The sequence below is a fragment of the Daucus carota genome, chromosome 4, assembly GCF_001625215.2.
Source record: "Daucus carota subsp. sativus chromosome 4, DH1 v3.0, whole genome shotgun sequence".
In the NCBI taxonomy this organism is placed as follows: domain Eukaryota; kingdom Viridiplantae; phylum Streptophyta; class Magnoliopsida; order Apiales; family Apiaceae; genus Daucus; species Daucus carota.
The window spans coordinates 44,383,760-44,404,549 of NC_030384.2; the positions used below are offsets into that span (position 1 = coordinate 44,383,760).

Here is a 20,790-nt window from a genome sequence, read left to right on the forward strand (position 1 = left end):
ATATTGAGTTTATTATCAAGAAAATTCAACAATAGAATCACAATGATAATTGCTGGAAAAGATATTAAAAAAATAAGCAACTAAAAAATATCAACAATTGCACCACACCGTTAATTGTGTCTTGTATCCAGTTTAAACAATCACCGAGAATTATTGATCAAAAGACAATCAACAATTGAAAAATAGCTCGGATTGCCAATTAATGTGCCCTTCTCTGAGATCTCGCCTGATTCTGTTGCAGCAGCATCCTTAGGACAGGTATTTTAATTGGTCATGTTCTTTTGGTCCTACTTTGTGTTTATCAGGGTATATTTTTACATGCAGTTATATCTCATAGAACAAATTTCCTGAGGTCTATCAAGCTAGGCTTCAGTCTACTGGCCAGTTAGTGGTAGTAAAAGTGCAAAGGCCAGGAGTTCAAGCTGCTATATCAGTAGATATATTGGACTATTGGTCTTGCGTTATCTTGCAGGACTGATTAGAAGAATTGGAAAAATTAATATTGATCTGCAGGTAATGTTGCGATGTGTACTTGAAGAAGCGAAAAAAGAGTAAAATGCTTAATTTCTATCATAAAGCCTACAACTTATTACTAAGAGTTCTGATTACAGCAATCAAGTTATTGGTGTTTAATTTGCAGGCGATTGTTGATGAATGGGCATCAAGTCTTTTTTCGGGTAAGTACAATAAATAGATTTTCTTTGCCTGATATCTGTCACAAATTTTTGAGTTATGCCTATCTATTTTTCTTTTGGTTACCACTATGATTATTGCAAGTTTACTACATAAAACTTTTGTATAATCAAGTTGACCTGCAAAAAAAGTTAAAATTTTCATATAGTTTCCATCATAAGTAGCTCCTCGGTACATATTACATCAGTTACATAAAACCACAAAACCTTAAATCACAACTCAAAATTTAATGTCATAAAACCACAAAACCTTAAATCTTATAATGTATACCACGTTTGGAGCATCATATGAGGAGTCAGAGGTGTCCGCAGAATCAGCTTGTGCTAAACTACTGATCATATGACCGAGTTATATTTTACAGCTTATTAGGTTCCGCAATGGAGGTCAGTCTTTTCCAATTTATAGAGAAGTGGAGGTCAGTCTTTTCCAATTTATATATTAATATCATATGTAAATAAAATTTAATAAATGCAGAAACTATAGTTCTAACAATGCTCCAATAAAACCTTCCAAGATATCTTAATTAAAACATGTGGGCTGGGGCCTAATTTTAACAAAATTTCAAATCCAAGTAAAGAATATAAACATCAACTTTTCGTAGATGGTTAACTGAGATACTTACCAGAAAGATAAATGCCATGCAGCCGCCTCTATGATGGTGTCAGATATCCTTGACCACCACCAAGACCGGTAGTGCCTGAGCAGAAGAAGTAATAACAATATTTATGGATTCCAATTCACATAATAAATCTCTGAGACAGTATTTTTCTCAATTGTTTCAGCCGGATAAAAGTGAATACCTTCTGTCTGAGTTGAATTCCTGACTCCATGACTTCGATTAGTGATTTGAGACCAAGTACCAGGTGTAGTATTGGAACCTGAAATCGAAGTTAACAATGAAATACTCAGAAATACAGTATAATAAAAACACAGAGTTATAATTTATTTTAAACGTCATGGATAGAAAATGATGCATTATCATACATGAGGTTTGAGTTGATAAACATAAAAAGTATAAGTATCATACAGAGGTGTGACACGATGAAATAAACATAAGAAGTATGATCAGAACAATGCAGGGGAAGATACGAATGTGCCTGGGTTAGTGAAATTCGAAAATCACTGAGAAAGAGGTGGTTGAAATCATGGAGAGCTTTAAGTGCCGCAGATTTTGAAATGATCCTCGGATGATCCACCAGAGTCCGGGTCATACAGAATTATAAGTATCATCAGTATAAAAATCCTTGAAAACTGCTTGCCTGTTGAAAATCATAGAGAACTAAATCAAACACCTTGTATGCATTAGTCAAAAACTGTTTGCAAGAAAGCACTAATGAACACCAATCAGATTAGAGATAATAGAACAATAACCTATACATTGGAATCTCCGCTCATATGTCGCTGAAGTAACATGGTTCACATATCATGGAGTGCAGTGTGATTCAGTCGTGAATTACAAACACCCCGCTGCTGCAATTACGGTTACAGTTACAGTTTAACCTACTTGCCAATCTCGGAGAATTGGATGATGGGGATGGTGGATTGTCCATTGATTACTGCGAAGAAACGCATACTGCCATCCTTATCCGTTGCACGTCGATGAATGAACTCTGATGAACCGCAGATGATGCTGAATTCGAATTTGAATATTGGGAGACTGGTGAAAGATGGAGGAAACCTCCCCTGAAACTATGGGTCGTGGCAACTGCAGCATAATTTCATAAGGAGTGATGGGTCGCCCGTTTTTCTTCGGATTTTTCATCAAACGCCGAAGAAAATAGCAGCAAATGTTCCTGGGTCGGAACCCGTTTCGAAGTGGGTAGTCCAAAGTAAATTGGAAATTACAGATCAGACCCTCTGGAGTAGTAAAAGAAAAAAACAGCAAGGACAAAAAAGGTAAATTTCCAATTTCTTTGTATTCACAAATTAGGATTATATAGATAGATTATATAATCTATTCGCCCCGCCTGATTACACTGTTTGCATGCAGGTATTGTTAGTTTATATTTTTTTGAATAAATATATGAACGTCAAATTTTTTTTCAAGAAAAAAAATATTAAAAAAATATTATATAAATATATCTTATAAAAATCTCAAAATACGTGCAAAAAACTAACATAAAGAACATGATAGGATAGAGGAGTATCAAATTCATCTATGCAGAGTAAAATCCTATTAATTACGCACGGTTTAAGTGTTGGATTGAGTGAGTAAAAATTTGAATGAGCATTCTATTCGGTGTATGCGAGTTAGATTTTTAGTTCGATATCGTGAGTTGGATTTTTAATTCGAAAGGAAACGATCGAAAATTACCTCCAATCATCCCAGCAGTATGAAATTTTATTCCTTTACATTGAAGTGAATTCAGACTAAATATCCATCTTTCCCTCAGTCATTTCGAGGTTGCCTGCAAATAAATAAATATTGGGAGGAGGGACATTCAAATCGGAGTATGGCTTATTTTTACTTAAACATGTTAATACCTAAGAGCATCTCTAGACTCTTACTCGCTCTTAAATATGTTATAAAATATTTTATAAAACATTGACGTTTAATAATTTAGTGTGTTGTCCATCTCTAACAATACTTTTCATATTCATTTTTCTATTATTAAATATAGAGTACAATCATAACTCATAAGAGTAAAAAATAAATGATGAGTGAAACTGTGAAAGAGAATGGGGCCGTTTGGGTGAGCTTAAAATAAGTGCTTTTTGTTTAAAATAAAAAAGTGAAGTAGAAGTCAAAAACAAGTTAAGACTTATAAGTGATTAAACTGTTTGGCAAATAATCCTAATTTTTTTTAAGTGCTTCTCTTCTTTTTACACAAACGGTACAAATAAGTGCTTATACTCCCTCCGTCCCACCCATTTCTTATCGAATGGGTTGGGCACGGAGGTTAAGAAATATGTATAAAATAGTGGAAAAGAGGGAAAAAAGTGGGTAAAGTGGTGGGACCCATTGATTTTTAATGTATAAAAAGAAGATAGTGGAGTAAAAGTAGTGTGAAAAGGAAAGAAAAGTTGAGAAGTGGTGGGACCCATTGACTATTTTTGGTAAGTTTTGAAATGTAAAGAATTGGGTGGGACACTCCAAAAAAGAAAGTGTAAAGAAATGGGTGGGACGGATGGAGTAACTTATAAGCCCAGAAGTCGGCTTATATCTGCATGCCAAACACCACCATTATATTACATAATGTTAGTTAACATTCTTTAAGAATTCTTCATGAGATTAGAGGTAAGAATTTTTTAATGATTTAAAAAGTCACTATGATTTTTAGAGTAATTTTTATTTTCTCTTCAAATTTAAAGTTAAAAACTTATATTAGGATATTATTGGAATGCTCTAGCCTCCTTGAAAGGATGTGCATATGCGTTGCTACTTGCTACTATATTATCATATTGCCACTAATCGAGAACCTAACAATCTTTATCATGAATAATGTTTTTTCTCGTAAAGTTTGAGATGCCAATACCTTTTCCAATCCACCTATTATCACATTCATGATTTGCCATCTCAACCAATATATTTGTATTTGCACTGATTGACACATGATTTCACACTACAACATAGAGTACTACTATACTTTAGATTCAATATTATTAGAGTACAAGTCCCTGTCACACCTGCATGATTACCAATTAGTCCCTCTCGGAGGTAGAATTTTAAATAAAAAAAGATTTTAAGATCAAATGTGCGGGGCATGACGCCTTCCGAGTTAAATAATAAACATCACAAATATACTTTAAAAAAAAATCTATGAATGCCCTTGTTTGGAATAAAAGTTGTTCCCTTAAGTCCCATTTATTTTATTATACATTCCAAAAATAATAACGATCTTCGTTTTATAATGATATAAACATTATTACACTCATTATTTTCCTCAACTATTTCAAATGAATTTGTTATCAAATACAAATGGTTCCCACCATTTTATCAACATTTTCATGATCTCTCCACATCCATGTATATAATTGGGTCGGATAGCGGGAGCAACTTTTATTTTATTATGTTTATTGATGACATGACATTGCTACATACAGTCATCAACTTAGCTAAAATCATAAACAAGAGTATGGTTGAAGTGTGATATTCTCGTGAAATTATCAACTCATTTGTTAGTTAAAGATTTTTAATGATCGAAGTTGCTTTTAGCAGATTAAATGAGTAGTTTTTACTAGTAAATTATATTAACTATTTTGTATGAAACTATTTCGTAAATAATTTTTTTAGAAATATTTCGTAAATAGTTTTTTTATAGATATTTCGTAAATAATAGATTACTTCAACTTTTTGCATCTCAAATACATACAAAACAAATCTATAATTAGAAAAAAATCTTCACCAATTTTTTGAAAATTAAAATTTTAATCTACGTAGTAACTATCAAATATTAAAATTAGACTATTCTCTTGGTCAAAGATCCAATATGATCCAAATATCTAATTTCTTTTCAAAACTCACCTTTCAAACATGATCAATATAAATAAAATGAATGATATTTGAAACATTAGTAATCATTTAAAATAATCATATAAATATATTGACTTGTGTTAAATATCTTAAGTCATAGATTTAGGGAGAAATGACTATCTAAATTATGAATTTTACACGAAAATTACCACATAAAATCTTTGAGAGATTTCGAGACCAGGGCCACCCACCCTATATCCATCAAAGGCATTAGGCATACGCCATACAGGTTCCTTTTTATGTCAATATAAAATTTAAAACCATGCTTCCCTTTTGATTTAACGTCAATATTTGAGGATTCTGATATTTGAAACTTTTTTATTATAACATAAAAGAATATTACCGTGGTCTGCACGTTATATTTACAAAAAAAGTTTCTCTTTTATACAATAAAATTAAATAAATTAATAATAATGATATATTATTTCAAATAAACTAAAACAACTAAAATTTAATTTATCATTTAATTGCATATGGACAATCGTTTTGAATTATACACAACAACTTTGAGTTTATTCACAAGCATTAACATATAAAAATCGAGACACTCATCGGTCATCCATTCATTTTATTCACAAATAATAACTTATATTTTATTCAATGAAATCAAATAAGTTATTATTTACTAATAAATTATATTCTTTTACAGTAAATTAACATGATTAACACATAATTTATAACGTTAATTAGATGTTGATAATAATTTCTGTTTTTTTAGAGAGATGTTGATAATATAAGACAGAAAAATATAAATTTTACAACTCACTCTTACGATGATACAATATTAAGTTATCAATCATTGTCCCATCACAAATATTGAAAAGAGATTCTGTAAGGATAATGTATTATTCAACCTATGGCATGCCCCTTGGACCCGACAGAGATTGTCAAAAGGTTATCGACGAAGTTTTTCTGAACTGACTCTTGCAAGGGGACTAGACCAGAGCTGTATTTATTAATCGAGTAATACACTTGCACACATTTGTTACCTCTGCATTTTTTCCACATTTTTACATTATGGCGCCTCTATTAGAAAATAGAAATGATATGAATTGTTGTTCCTTGTAAATGGCTTTCGCTCTATCGTTACTGACTTGCTGTTGTTCCTTGCACATGGTTTTCCTAAACTCTTTTTCCAGATGTTTTGTGGGCGAAGATGGCTTCGTCTTCTCTGGATTATTACTACTCACTCCGTCTCAATTTATAGGTACATTTTGGAATAAACACACATATTAGGAAAAAAGTTGGTTAGACAGAATCCTATCTCATGTATCATTAATTAGTGCATTGATAAGTGAGAATATAGTTGAGTTTCAAAAAAATCACAATAAATATAGGGAGTTAGTACATTGAGAAATGAGAATAATGTTGAGTTTGAAAAAAATCACAATTAATATGTAGATAAATTTGTATTGAAAGAAGAGAGGGACAAGTATTTTGAGACAAATTTTTTTTCCAAACTGGACCTATAAATTGGGACGGAGGGAGTACTACTGAGTTTGAGAATTAGCAAGTTTTGGAGGACTGAATTCAAGATTTAGGATACCTTGACAATCACCATCTCGTTGGTCATAATTAAGATTTAAAGTACTTTGTTATTGTCAAAGGGAAGGTTAGTGATGACCTGTGAATAAAAGTATTTGTAATCGAGTTGACTATAATAATATGAAATAATAATTTTGAGACCCGTTGCAATATTTTGTATATAGATTTATAGTGTAGCCTATATGAATTAAGATTTCGTAAACTTATTTCAGGGAGAGTACAGTGAACTTCAGGTTACCCCGTTAACTATCTACTCCCTAGATTTATTGTTAAAATATACATCATATCTTACCTCATAAGAAATCAAAAAATTAACTACATAAAATATAAGTACCGTCAATATCCAAAGCTAATACTAAATATGTAATTTATAATATATGATGGTGGTTTCACAGTAGACGTGGGCATCTGGAAAATACTTAAATACATTATCACAAGTGTGACCGCACACGTGTCATTTTCGTGCTGACTATGACCTACTCTAGTGGATATGTGCCACGTAGTACCATTTACGTGTCTTTAGTTCCGATCACAAGACACGTTAGTAATGTGTAATTGGTTAAGTTACAGTACCTACTTATGTGGGCTCCAAAGTCAACATTCTTACGGCCGACACAAATCGGTATAAAAAATCTACAGAAACAATTACCTTGTACTCTGTATCGTTAATCCGTGACTCCTTTGTTTCTCTATTCTTTTCCCACGTCAGATGTCGGGTACTGTTCATAACACGTGAGATAGATTATTAATTTATGAGTGATTTTGTTAGATTCGTATTTATGAGTATTTTAATATAATGAAATTTTTATATTTAATATTAATAAGAAAAATTAAAAATATTAATAATTTAAAATGTGTGTTGGCAAACGTGTTGAAGCAAACAGAAAAAGTATTAAGAGAGGGAATGAGTACTATGCAATCCTTCATCCATTGCGTTATCTGTTAGACTAAATGGCTATGATTCAATTAACTTGTAATTGTCAAATTAAAAAGCTAAAACTGAAAAGCGAGGTTTCAAATTTACTTTTAATCGTCAATTTGCTAGTACTACCACCTATCAACATTCAATTAATCAATGTCACGTTTCATCCCCGGTCTATCTTAAGGCTGCCACTAAATAGTTTCTTGTCTTCTTGCGTTAAGACAAAAATTATTGAAGGAGTTGTAATCAATTTTGCATAGTTTTGAAGTAATTTATAGCTGTTTTTCCTTTCAAAATAAGTTATTAGTTCAGATTAACTTAATATTAATATTTTTATGTCACGTCACTCTTTTCTTGTTAAATTGCTCTTAATATGCTGTTGAAATATCAATGAAAGGTTGAATATAACATAATTGATACATATTAGAGCATGTGTATGGCTAGTTTTGCTTTACTTTATCATAATAATTATTATTATAATATGCAAGACTAATTCGCATTAGTGGATTCTGGAAAGGGAAGATGAGTACGCAAATTTAATATATACTGGACTGCGAGTATGCTTGATCCCTTTACTCCTTGTCTTTCTAATCCCCAGTTGTCATCTTCATTCATCACACTATTCCACCACAGGCACTTACAAAACTAAAGTATCATTATGTCAAGTGATCAGATAGTTACAACTAGTACTAGCACTACTGCTCAGCCAGACCAGGAGCATGAAGATGATGAGCAAATCATGAGTATCAGAGACATCCATGCTCTGAACCCGCCGCGTCCTCCTCCTCCTCTGCCTCGACGTAGGGAAGCTTGGGAAACAAGTAGCCACCAGTCGTCGATGTCCATGGCTAGCAATGAAGGGAGTGAGAATTTTACTACTATCAGTAGGGAGTTTAATGCACTGGTTCTTGCAGGGTCTGCTGTGGAGAATAACCGGAGTGAGAGTGATCATGGTGGTGGGAATAATGGAAATTATAACTTGGGGATGATCGGGGAGGAGGATGAGACGAACCCTTTGGCTATTGTGCCAGATACTAATCCTATGGCGTCTCCTAGGCGGCAGAGTGGGAGTGGTAGTGCTATTGCTGGTGCTTCTTCTTCCATGAGTAATAGTCATAGTGAAGTGTCGGTACAGAGGGTGAAGAAAGAGGAGGTGGAGACCAAGATAAGTGCATGGCAAAATGCTAAGATTGCCAAGATTAATAATAGGTTTAAGCGCGAAGATGCGATTATTAATGGATGGGAGAATGAGCAGATTCAGAAATCCACTTCTTGGATGAAGAAAATTGAGGTACTTGTCTTTGGAAACCTAGCTCATAAGTTTTACCCGGATTGTATTGTTTGTTTTGGCTGAATTTGTGTTCTTGTGTTTTAGAGGAGCTAAGCTTTCCGGCCAATCAATTTCAGTCTTAGGTTTTGAATTGCCAAACACTTCAGCTAATAGACTGGTCTTTTTGTTGTTCGAATCTGCAGTACAAACCATGAAATTAATCAAGTGTCTCATATATTGATTTTTTGGTATTATGAGTATTCATTATCATCTTTCTGAGAACCTAAAGCTTATGCTATTCTCTATTTATTCCTGAAGAGAAAGCTAGAGGAGAAAAGAGCAAGAGCCCTGGAAAAGATGCAGAATGATACAGCAAAAGCACATAGAAAAGCAGAGGAAAGGAGAGCATCCGCAGAGGCGAGAAGAGGAACAAAAGTGGCCAAGGTTTACGAAATAGCAAACCTGATGAAAGCTGTGGGACGAGCACCATCCAAACGATCTTTTTTCTAGTTAAGAAGATTACCAGAGAGTTATTAAGAAGAATTTGTAATGGATAATATAAAAGCATAATACATATGTAATGTTAGACTTCTGTACTTTCAGTTCATAGAGGTGATGTAGATGCTAAAAAATGGGTGATGCATCTATTTGTTTGAGGTGTGTTCAGAATTTTAAGATATCCTATCTGAGTGATGATTTCTTAAACACTTTTTCCATTACTAAGTTACTTCTGATACACTATGCTACTAATTCAGTTAAGTTTTAAGATGTTTTCTGGTAAACATTCAGTGTGTTTAGTGCTTAGTTTTGTTGGTAGACTGGGCCAGACCTTATAAAGGATCTGCATTCCCTCTTCCTCTGGGAATATACTCGGTGCATTAAGTGCCAACGAATTTATGTTAACTGATCTCTGTTTATGACTTGTGACCGAGGATGGTTTCAGCAAATTTATTGATGCTGCACCGTGAATCATCATATAAGACTTCTACGACATGTTTCTCAGTACATAATGGTTCCTGAAATACCTTAGCAAGGGGGAACTACAAATACAATCTCAGGGTCTGTGACGTCTGTCAAACACCATGTCTGAACCTCATCTAATCTGTTCATACGAAATCATAGTTTTCAAGCCATTCATACGGAAACAAGATTGGTTGGGCACATCCACTTCAATAATGATGAATGTAAGTGTACGTGGCCTTTGAATTAGTATATAATCATTACAGTAGTTATCGTTGCCTTCCTAATCAGAAACAAAGAGAAGTCTCTCTCAAACCCCCACACTGACAGTTACAGAACTAATTATAGTGCTTATAGTCATACTTCCATGATAATAATATATTTAGATGCAGTGCTGCATCAAGTACTTCTCTTCTCAGTTCTATCACTTTTGCATAGTGGAAAACATGATTTTTCTATTTTCTTAAAGGATAGAATGATATGCCATTAAAGTAGGTCCTGACAAGGGCCTCAACATAATCAAGATTAACAAGTTTAAGTATTCAAGAAGTGAAGGTAAACTAACTTGGTTTGTGTCATGCTAGAAAAATCACAAGATATGATACATACTTTCATTGTGTCATGACTAAGAAAATCTTTTCACAAGCTCGTAGTAGGAAACAGACCTATACCTTGCAAGATTTTCTGATGTACTCCAAGCAACTTCCCGCACGAAGATTATCTGCACTAATAAATAAAGACAACGTGACTTAATTAAGAAGCATAACGAGAGCTGAATAAAAAAGAACACAAGTAATAATATTGCGGATTTGCTTATCGATTGAAAGCCAGAAGAGGGTCTGTGGAGCTTGAGCTTGAGCTTGTTAAGATAAAAACATTCAGATTCTTTTTTCTGGTTATGGAAATGTATCTGAGTGCTGTTGGGATCATGAGATTCAAGTCCGGGTAATTATAATGAGAAAGAGATATCAGTACAAAAATGAATTTAATAAATTATAACTATGATGACTATTAACATCAAGCAGGCTGAAATCCATGATTGAAACAGAGCCTAAAAGTCATCAAGTTATGCATGGGGGAATATGTTACATGCTGCGTGGTGCCTATCCAAGATTCAAAATATCATTCTATCAGAAATTGTTAATGCAGATTTGAGGCTTTAACCTTGCAGACAAGAACTAGTTAAATATTAGGAGCAACTAATGGAGTCACAATGAGATACCATTGACGATTTAAGTTTCCTTGCTCTGAAGCCTTCCACAGCAAACTTAACAGGAATGCTACTGCGGTATCTGTCAATTTAGGCTTGATTTTAGTCGTAACAAATGGGAGATGGTCCCTGGCGGAAATCGACAATAGATTTGCGGCAACAAGCTTTCCGCGCCTTTTTATAGCGGAGAGATGGAAACCCTAGGATGTGTGTTTGAAGGGCAACAAGCTTTCCACGCTCTTTTATAGCGGAAGATGGAAACCCTAGAATGTGTGTCTCAAGCGCGGATAGGTGACGTGACCCCTGCATTCACATAAAAATATTTTGTCTTTCAACGATAAAATACCACGAATATATCACTGTAGAAAGCAATTGCAAGGGACTGGACCCCGGACCCATAACAAATTCATATAAATGAATATAACTAGTCAATTACACAAACCACACAGATACATGTACAACATTAGCATAGAGTGAGTAAAATCCCATATCATATCTTGCTAGCTTCTCTAACTGAAGATGAATAGTACTGTAGTTTATAAACTGAAAAAGAACTTGGATATTGCAATCTCTTGAATCTTGATGTAATTAAATTTGGGCATAGCTTAAAAAAAATATACCAAGACATGACATCTAGATGAACAATTTAACATCCTTGTATCTACTCAGTACTCACTAGTCGAATTATTCATGTTATAAACATGTCAGTAATAGTACTAGATGAATCGTCAAGTCAAACACTTGATCTGCATGCATCACGCTGTTATCTCATTCTCATTGATCAATTCCAAAACAACTTTACAATGTTTGTCAACAATAAAGTATGATCAACTTACCAATCTCAATGAAAGAGTCGATCCAAGTTAACAGAGACATAAAAAGCCTAAAAAAATTAAAAAAATAAATAATAATAAAGCCTCTAAAACAAGCTTAAATTCACCGAGTCCAATGATAAGTGTAGTCATAGTTATATGGGCCACAAAGCCCAGATGAATTGTATAATCTCATGATCATGAACAAAAAAAATCATGCAATCTGGGCTTAGTGCTGAAAACAGGGTCCAATATATGCAATCACTTGAAACTGAAAGCCTCGATATTTTCAAGTACTTGCACTGCGGGTATGGATCGTGATTCCTAATTCGTGACACTGATACTGGATCAGTTCTGCAAAAAAAAATATGTTTCTTAACAATTTGTCGCCTTGATGCTTTAAATATCGGAGCTTTATTAGAAAAAAAAAAATCGGAGCTTTAAGTTAAAAGAATTATAAATTAAATATAATTTACTAATTTGGTACTAATTTTCATCAGTGGCAAATATGTACCAACCGTGTAAAAATACATGTATCATAGACTTGTAATACAGAATTAGAAACCTAATTGAAATGGTACAAAAGAATGGGATTTTCAAGCTACGTGAATGTTAAAATATAATACAACATGAGATCTATTAACGTCTTACTTTAATCTTTTAAGATTTTAGTAACAGAGGTGTATTCGATTGGGATTTTAATGGATTGTTTTTAGTCTATGGATTTTAATGGATTGTATATGATTTTGATTTTGTGCGGATTCTTGACAAAATGTCGTAGAGTTGATAGGATTTAAGCAGAATACTTCAAAATCCCATTGATTTTGGTGGGATTTTAAAAAACTTAAAATACACTGAAGAATGCCACAAAATCCACCATTTTATGAAATGCAAAAAAATCTATCAGCATTTGAACACCATCAGATTTTAATGGATTTAAAACAATCCCAATTGAATACCATGGGATTTTAAAGCATAATTTAAAATCCCAATTGAATACCACCAGATTTTGTAGTATAATTTAAAATCCCAATTGAATACCTCAAGATTTTTATGGATTTCAAACAATCCCAATTGAATACCCTCGGATTTCATGAATGCAAAAAAATGCTTTAAAATCTCAATCCAATACACCCCTCTAAGTATTTTTTTTTCCAACCGTCAAAAAACAGATGCATACAATTATACCTGTTAGGTTGTGACACCTTTTCAGCCATTTGTTTCAAATTGAGATGATGATAGGCCAACAAACTGGACAACGGCAGTTTAAATGCTAAAATACCTTACAAATCTACACAACAAACAAATGAAAGTAACGTTTTCGGGATTTCAAAACATTAACTAGGACAGCCGAAAATTCTGGCCATACAACTAATATACATGAACTTGGTACTTGTTGAGCATGTGAATATGAGTGTTTTTCAAGTGTTCTGGAGAAATAATAGTACCGAAAATGCTGATTGTAAAAGGCGATCTCAGTCTCCACCTTTATTTGAAGACCAAGTTGATTACCAAACAAGAATAAGGCTGGCTGGTGGGCATTATATAACTTAAACCGTGTTTCTTGGCCTCTTGGGTCCCCATTTCTGTTTCTCATTTAGCCTTTCTTTATTTTCTACGTCAACTTTGTTAGGCCTACATGGAGACGCCCGCCGCTCGTAGTGCCAAGCAATACGCAATTTGGATTTAAATTTAGCTGTCACATTTGTGTTTAATGCTGTCATGCATTTTATTTTTTATCAATAAATATATTAAAAAATTAAGATTCATTGTTTTAATACTTAATAGTGTTTTATTTTTTAGACAATTTTATAGTCTATGCTGTTTTTAAAGCAAAAAATATATGTGAATATAATTGTTAAAGTGAAAAAAGTGAGAGTAATGAATAAAAAAGTATTATGAGATATTTAAACAAAAATTTAAGCACTAGTTTGAAATCTATTTTGAATCACCAGAGTTGTTAATTATGTTATTTTTTGTTGAAGTTTTAGACTTGTTCACGAGAATATGTGATCTCTCCGGTGTCTCTACATTTGCCAAACCCAAGTGGATCATTTTGATTGATTTAAAGAACATCTTTTACCATATTCCAAGCATCGCCATAGTGTTAGAATTAGAATACATACCAAGGTATGAGTTTAGCATATTAATTGATAGGTCTAGGTTGTTTCATGATCCGTGAACGGACTGTGAATCAACTTCAAATTCAAATTCATAATTCATGAATAAATGAAATATCTAGTTTTATAGTGTGTATATGGATATATGGACTCATACAAAGTACTAAATCATATATATTTAATATATTTTAATAAATATAAATTATATATATAAGGATCTATCATTATTGAAATAGAAACTAACTAAAATAAATTAAAATTTAATATTTAGCGTATTTTCAAAAATATTACTAGCAAAGCCGATCAAATGTTTAAAATCAGTTGCAATCAAAGCTAAGAAAAGTTAGTTGATCATCCATTTCTAAGACAAGATTCTCTAGATTCCCCACGTAACATAGATGTGGTAGTAGATTTGTTGGTACACGTTCATTATTTTAGGGTTTGTTTGGTGGTTGTCCATGAACATATAGTAACAATTTAGATGATTTTGATTGGTGTGATGGATGTAAATGCAGAGATCAGTTAAGCAAATTAAAATCTTCCAAATTCATTTATTTTAACAACTGGTGTGTCCATGGCACACCATAAAAAAAAACGTTCATTTTATATTCCCTCAAATAAAAAGGTCCAAGTGGATAATAGATTCAAAGAACAAAACGACAACTACGATACATATCTTCATCCTACATGCTACATTTGAGCTTATCCGGCAAAGTAGTAAAATAAAGATTATAAGTAAAAAGTGGAAGTGAAAGAGAAACAGAAAAGGAGACATTGCATTTGAAAGATAGAAAAAAGAGCGGAGATTGCATATTGTTCAGTATTGTAAAAAGCGGGAATCGGACTTAATCGGTGAAATTATGGAATAAAGATTAATTGGGGATTAATTGAATTGATCGGGGATTAATCCGATTGATCAGTGATTAATCGGAGATTTAATCAGTTCGGCGAGTTACGGAACAAAGATTAATCGGTGATTAATCACAGACTTTTAGAACAGAGATATTGTTTAAAACCCAGATTAGCTCATTATCATAGGTGCTCGAAATAAAATTCACAATAAGGTGATAATATATGATCTTAATTTATCGAAAAGGTGATTACTATATTACTTATTAAATAAGAATAAAAATATTACTTATTAAAATTAAATAAAAATACTATATTACTTATTTTATTCTGAAAAAACCTGAAATAATAATTCAATTATCAGATCAAAACGAAAAAGCCAAAAATCAGAAATTCAAAAAGAAAAACGATAAACCAGAAGGACTGAGAGTCTGAGACACAAAATGTGTTACCAGGAGCATGTGCCAGTAGTCCCTGAGACACGGCATCAGTCTGTAACGAATACAGTACCTCCACCGCCCCATTAGTGATACTCCGTGTAGCAGCCCTACGGCAGGGAGGAAACTCTAATGGTATGATTGGTATCATATTCACCGTTTAGATACGGGGCTGTGAAATAATTTGGATCATACCGGATATCTCTCTCCTCAGTTATCGGTCATATATTATTTTTACATTTTTTTTAGATTTGGATTCAGGTTTATTTTATTTGGATATATACTGATTCCGGCTATCAAGAGTTCGGATGTAAATCAAATATAAATCAATATCGTATTTTTAAATTTTTAGCCGGGTAGTTAATGATCTACCGAATATATGATCCACTGATATTAAATATCATTATTATCTTAATTATTCAAATAATTATCATTTAGTATAAATAAATATAATATAATAGTTATAAATTAATATATATATATATATATAGAGTTTTACTCCAATAGAAACCTCCTTATCCTAGAAACTAAAAACCAAACTGAAATATCACTAAATCCTAAAGCAAATACCACTAAATTTTTAAACAACCCCATCTCCACCTCCATCTTCACCAAACCCACCTCCATCTTCACCAACCCCACCTCCACTACCACCACCTCCGTCGTCGCCTCCTTCATAACCACTACCACCTCTATGCCGCCCACCCCCTCCATAACCACCACCTCCATCTCCATCTCCACCTCCACCTCCATTATTTCTTTAACAACACAACCTCCACACCTCCATCTTCACCAGGCCCATCTTAATCGCCGCTTCAACCTCCTTCAGATCCGTTCATACTTCTTTCTCCACCTCGACTCAACTTCAAAGGCGGAGCCGCCACTATTCCGGCAACGCTCCAACCCCCTACTTCAAGCCGCCCAAACCTCCGCTACAATCATCTTTCCTCCATCTCCACCTTCACCTCCACCATCTCTACCACTATCACCACCATCTGAATCGAAAACATGAACAGATCTGAAGATTCTAAGATGGTTAATATCTGGAGATTGAGTTTTCACTAATTTCTGCAGCACAGATCACTAAATCCTAAAGAGATACTCACTAAATTGTACTGAGAATATCACTAACTTGTATTGGTTTCTAGTTTTTATTTTAAAATTGGTTTCTATTTGATCATGAGCCTATATATATATATATCTTATTAAAAATATACGAAGATGATATGTATTATGACGGTGAATAAATCATATTTCTGAAAGATAAATTTAGCCAAACTACCATTATATGTCCCATATTCCTTTCAGTTTTTTGAAGTTAAATTAATTTGTCTTTTGATAAATATTATAAAAAGTTTAATATTTTACAATAGATTAGATATAAAATTTGATGATGATATAAATTTGATGATGATATAAATTTGTTTTTTTATTTTTTAAATCATATAATACATGTAAATGTCTAATAATTTAATTAGGTAAAAGTCAAAAAAGGAAATGCATAACCAGACTGATGTGCTAATTTATTAGTTTTGATGAGATTAATATATTATTTGTCAGTTTTCATCCGTACTTTAACAGTAAATTACAAAATAAGAATCGATTAGATTAATCTGAAATTAATTAGACAGTCATATATTTAATCAGTTTGCTTTGTTGAACGATTAATTAACGATTAACGAGTGATTTTTGAATCATATTTTACAAAATGTTATTATTATGTTTTATTAAAGTTCAATATTAGAAAAAATCGAAGAACGTATATAGAAATATTCACGATGAGATCAGAGCATCGATATCCTTCCATGAGAGTTGGGGAGAGCGGATGCGGGTTCGGTACGATATTTGGATAAAACCGCAATCGGAACCGCATATCTTCGGTTTTAAAAATTAAAAACCGCAACCGCAACCTCATCGTTGGTTTTGGTTTCGATTCCAAAACTTCGGATTCGGTTTCCATCAGTTCGGTTTCGGTTTCCATCAGTTCGGTTTCGGTTAAAAAATCGCATTAAAAAACTATGACTTATATTACATGAACAATTAAAATTTAATTAAAAAATTTACAAATTGTTAAACCTATGCACCTGCTGAAATGATATAACCAGAATATAAATTATGCACACTGCATAAAGTCAATTGCACAACACACTGAATTAAGCATATACTCCTCACAAATCAACTTTCATCAGACTAAGCATAAGATTTAGAGATGCAGCAGTGCAGAATTAGACAGAACACAAAAGATTCAGAAAAAGCTCACCATTCTCCAATTTCTCAAGTTGGACCCTCTGATTTTTTTTTTATTTTTTTTTTAACGTAGGAACCTCTGATTTTATATCCAATATTCTAGATTTTCAGTAAATATATATGTAAGTTTGTAGTTTTAAAATTTGAATTTTTATATAAATTATAAATATTATATATATAAAATATATTTTTAAAATCGGATCGGTTCGGTTTCTTTCGGATCGGTTCCTAGTTATAACCGAAACCGCATATTCGATTTGGAGTTCGGTTTTAAAATTTTCAGTTTCGGCTTCAGTTCGATTTTATACGGTTCGATTTTTAGCGATTTTTTAGCGAAATCAATTTCGGTTTCAGTTTACAATCAAGCATTGCAAGAACTTACAGCTATTCATCTTCGCTCCTCCATCTTCTCTCGCATTTATCAGGTTGGATTACTCAGATTTGATTGTAATACTTTTTGGATTTTATATTGTTCTAAGGTATGTGTGTTTCTCCGATTTCACTTGTCTTTTTCTCTAGCCGGATCTCATGTATTCCGATTCATCTCTTTCTCTTTTTTACATTAATTTTCGAAATTCAAAACCCAATGTGATTTTCGTGGAGAGAGTCAGAAACATTGTTTTGGATTCAAATTTGGTTCCAAGTGACGTACTAAGTCTTGATGCTCCCTGGTAATATACTCTTCTTGTCTTTGTATCTACATTTTTTTAGTATCTGATTTAGTCTAGATTGGTGTTGTTTTCAGTATTTTGAGATTTTGTTTGATTGAGTAAGTGGGGTTTGTTTATATTCGATGTTCTTGATTATTTACCGTATAGATTGTACATAAGAAAGTTGTGATTATGTGTGCTGTTAAGATTAAAAAAAGATGTGATCTTCAGTGTTAGAACATGTTAAAGATCAGTTTGTAAGCATCCATGTTTTGTGGGTATGGTGATTGTTTTGTTTTCATGCACAGATATTTTCCTTTTGTTTTTCCTTTTGGTTTCTGCTTCCCTTGTCTTTGTTTCCACGGCTGTTTTGGTTTGGACTTTGTGAGTTTTGGACAGCCTGATATATTCGTAGACTTGGATGATGTGAATTAAAAAGAAGATTTTGATTTATCTTTTCTACATGTTCTATGTTTTGATCGATGTGCTTTTTATGTATTATTTTGATGTAGCGACACGTTTTAATTCTTATAAATTCATTAAGACACGATTTAGCGACATGATTTTTCGTCAGTGCCCATGGTGATTGTTTGCAGTTCTTGGACGGTGGTGGTGGTGGAGGTGATGGCTTAATTAGTGCGAGTGGTGAAATTTAATTGACTAGTTTTATTGCTTGATTATACTTTTAGTTTTGTAATTTTGAATATTGTTTGGTTTTAATAGGAGTAATCGTAGACCTTAATTTTAGTCATCTTTTAGTGTAAGTTGACATTTTTTAAATTCGTTTATATTTAAAATTTGACTTTTCACTACGTGCTATAATTTGAATGTTTGTGTCTTCATTACAAAATTATTTGATAGTCTTTATTGTTGGTTATTGTACCTGAATTTAATTATTCATGGGGGTCATAAAAGATGGTTTTATTGTGCCTTAATGAGGTATTATTACGCCATTAATGGTTGATTGGGTAATTGGTGTATACCAAATTTACATTATGGTGATAATGATAATTAGCTAAAATCGTGATTCATTTGTTTCCAATTTTAAATTATTTTTTCTTATTTATATTTTAAATATTTATTGAGATATCAGTTAGATATTTTCTGATAAGATTTATATTTTATTTGCTTGACAAGATTTTGTCTTATAGTTGAGTAGATATATCTAAGCTATGTTTTTCAATTATTTTTATTTATATTTTAAATATTGATTGAGATAACAGCTAGTTATTTTCTAATGAAATTTATATTTTATTTTGTATTATTTGTTTAGGTATCTAACCAAAGAGATCTCATTATCTCTTTGGTGTAGATCTTTTAATGTTTTGTTTTACTTAAGTTTTATTTTACTTTCGCTATTCTTTAAGAATTATATTATATTTATATCTTTTTCTAATATTGAGTTTGTTGACATTTTCCTTTGTCATTTTAGATAATTCGATTATTTTTATGAACTTATTATGTTCTTTTATTTTGTTGTATTTTTCAGGATACTCGAGTGGAAGGAAGAAGGAAAGTTGAACCTCTTATGGGTGTTTTCTAATCGAACATTAAAGCTTTATTGTCTAAGCGTCCCCGGTCATCTTTGCATGTCCGAGGGTTAGATAGTAAACTTTCTTGAACGAAAGGAACTCTTGGCAGCAGCTTTTGTATTCTGATACAATTCGTTATACGAGAAAGTATCTTGTGACAAAAAAAAAAAATTCGGTTTCAGTTTTATTCGGATTTTTGCTAACCCCGCACAAGAGTGATCTAGATTTCTAGATCTCAAAACCAGACAAAGGATAAACACAAATTTACGTTAGAAATAAAAATAAAAATCGATGGAAAAGAGAAACACGTCAGCAGAAAATTTCGTGAACTGAATGCGACCAAAAAGCCACCTCCCTGGGCCCCTTTTCCTTGTTTCCTCTCTCTCTCAAAACTCCAAACACACAAATCTCTCTCTAGAAACTAAGGCCCCATTTGTTTGCTGCTTAATGGTGGCTGAATGAACTTAGCTGGCCGATTAATATGATTCATCTCATTTGAAATTTTTTTTTGTATAGCTGACGGAAACATTTACCGCTGATTCATTCCTTCCGAGAGTTCTGTCTCATTGGTTCAGCTGTATGCCTGTATTGATCTGTATACCATTAGCATGTTTTATAATCATGTAAATATTCACGTAGATAATAGATTAACAGAATATAGTTTATAAAAAAAAGTGAAAACTAATTTTGTAGCTTTATGACATACAAAAAAGTGTTTAATAGTTTATGAACTAGTTCTTACTTATCGCAGAAAGCCATTAGACGATACTTTCGTTATTTATTTTATAGAGATTTTTGTAATTTCTTAGTTTGAATAATTATGATTACATTTAGTAACATAATAATAATAATAATAACTATATGATAGTTATTTAAGTTCAAATCAATTGATTATTTAATGAAAAAAAATTAGGAAATAAAATCATTCAGATATTATTAAAATTTATATGTCAAATGATATTTATTATTCAGCATTCAGATATTTTATTCATTCAGATTATTCAGATATATTATTCAATCAGATGTAACTCTTTCAGATTTGCCAAATGACCCCTAAATCCAATTCCTC

General features: G+C 32.4%; 1 protein-coding gene and 1 long non-coding RNA gene across 2 annotated transcripts; one reads left to right on the top strand and one right to left on the bottom strand.

Moving 5' to 3' along the window:
* Nucleotides 1–8,025: 8,025 nt before the first annotated feature.
* On the top strand, nucleotides 8,026–9,609 carry LOC108218940 (remorin 4.1). The gene is made up of 2 exons (XM_017392125.2): nucleotides 8,026–8,925; nucleotides 9,223–9,609. Exons 1-2 carry the CDS (start codon nucleotides 8,293–8,295, stop codon nucleotides 9,412–9,414), a joined length of 825 nt encoding a protein of 274 aa, XP_017247614.1. The 5' UTR covers nucleotides 8,026–8,292; the 3' UTR covers nucleotides 9,415–9,609.
* Nucleotides 8,556–12,414, bottom strand: LOC135152090 (uncharacterized). The gene is made up of 2 exons (XR_010291270.1): nucleotides 11,911–12,414; nucleotides 8,556–11,377 (listed from the first exon to the last, which is right to left on the bottom strand). It is a non-coding gene; the product is annotated as an uncharacterized LOC135152090 (long non-coding RNA).
* Nucleotides 12,415–20,790: the final 8,376 nt, after the last annotated feature.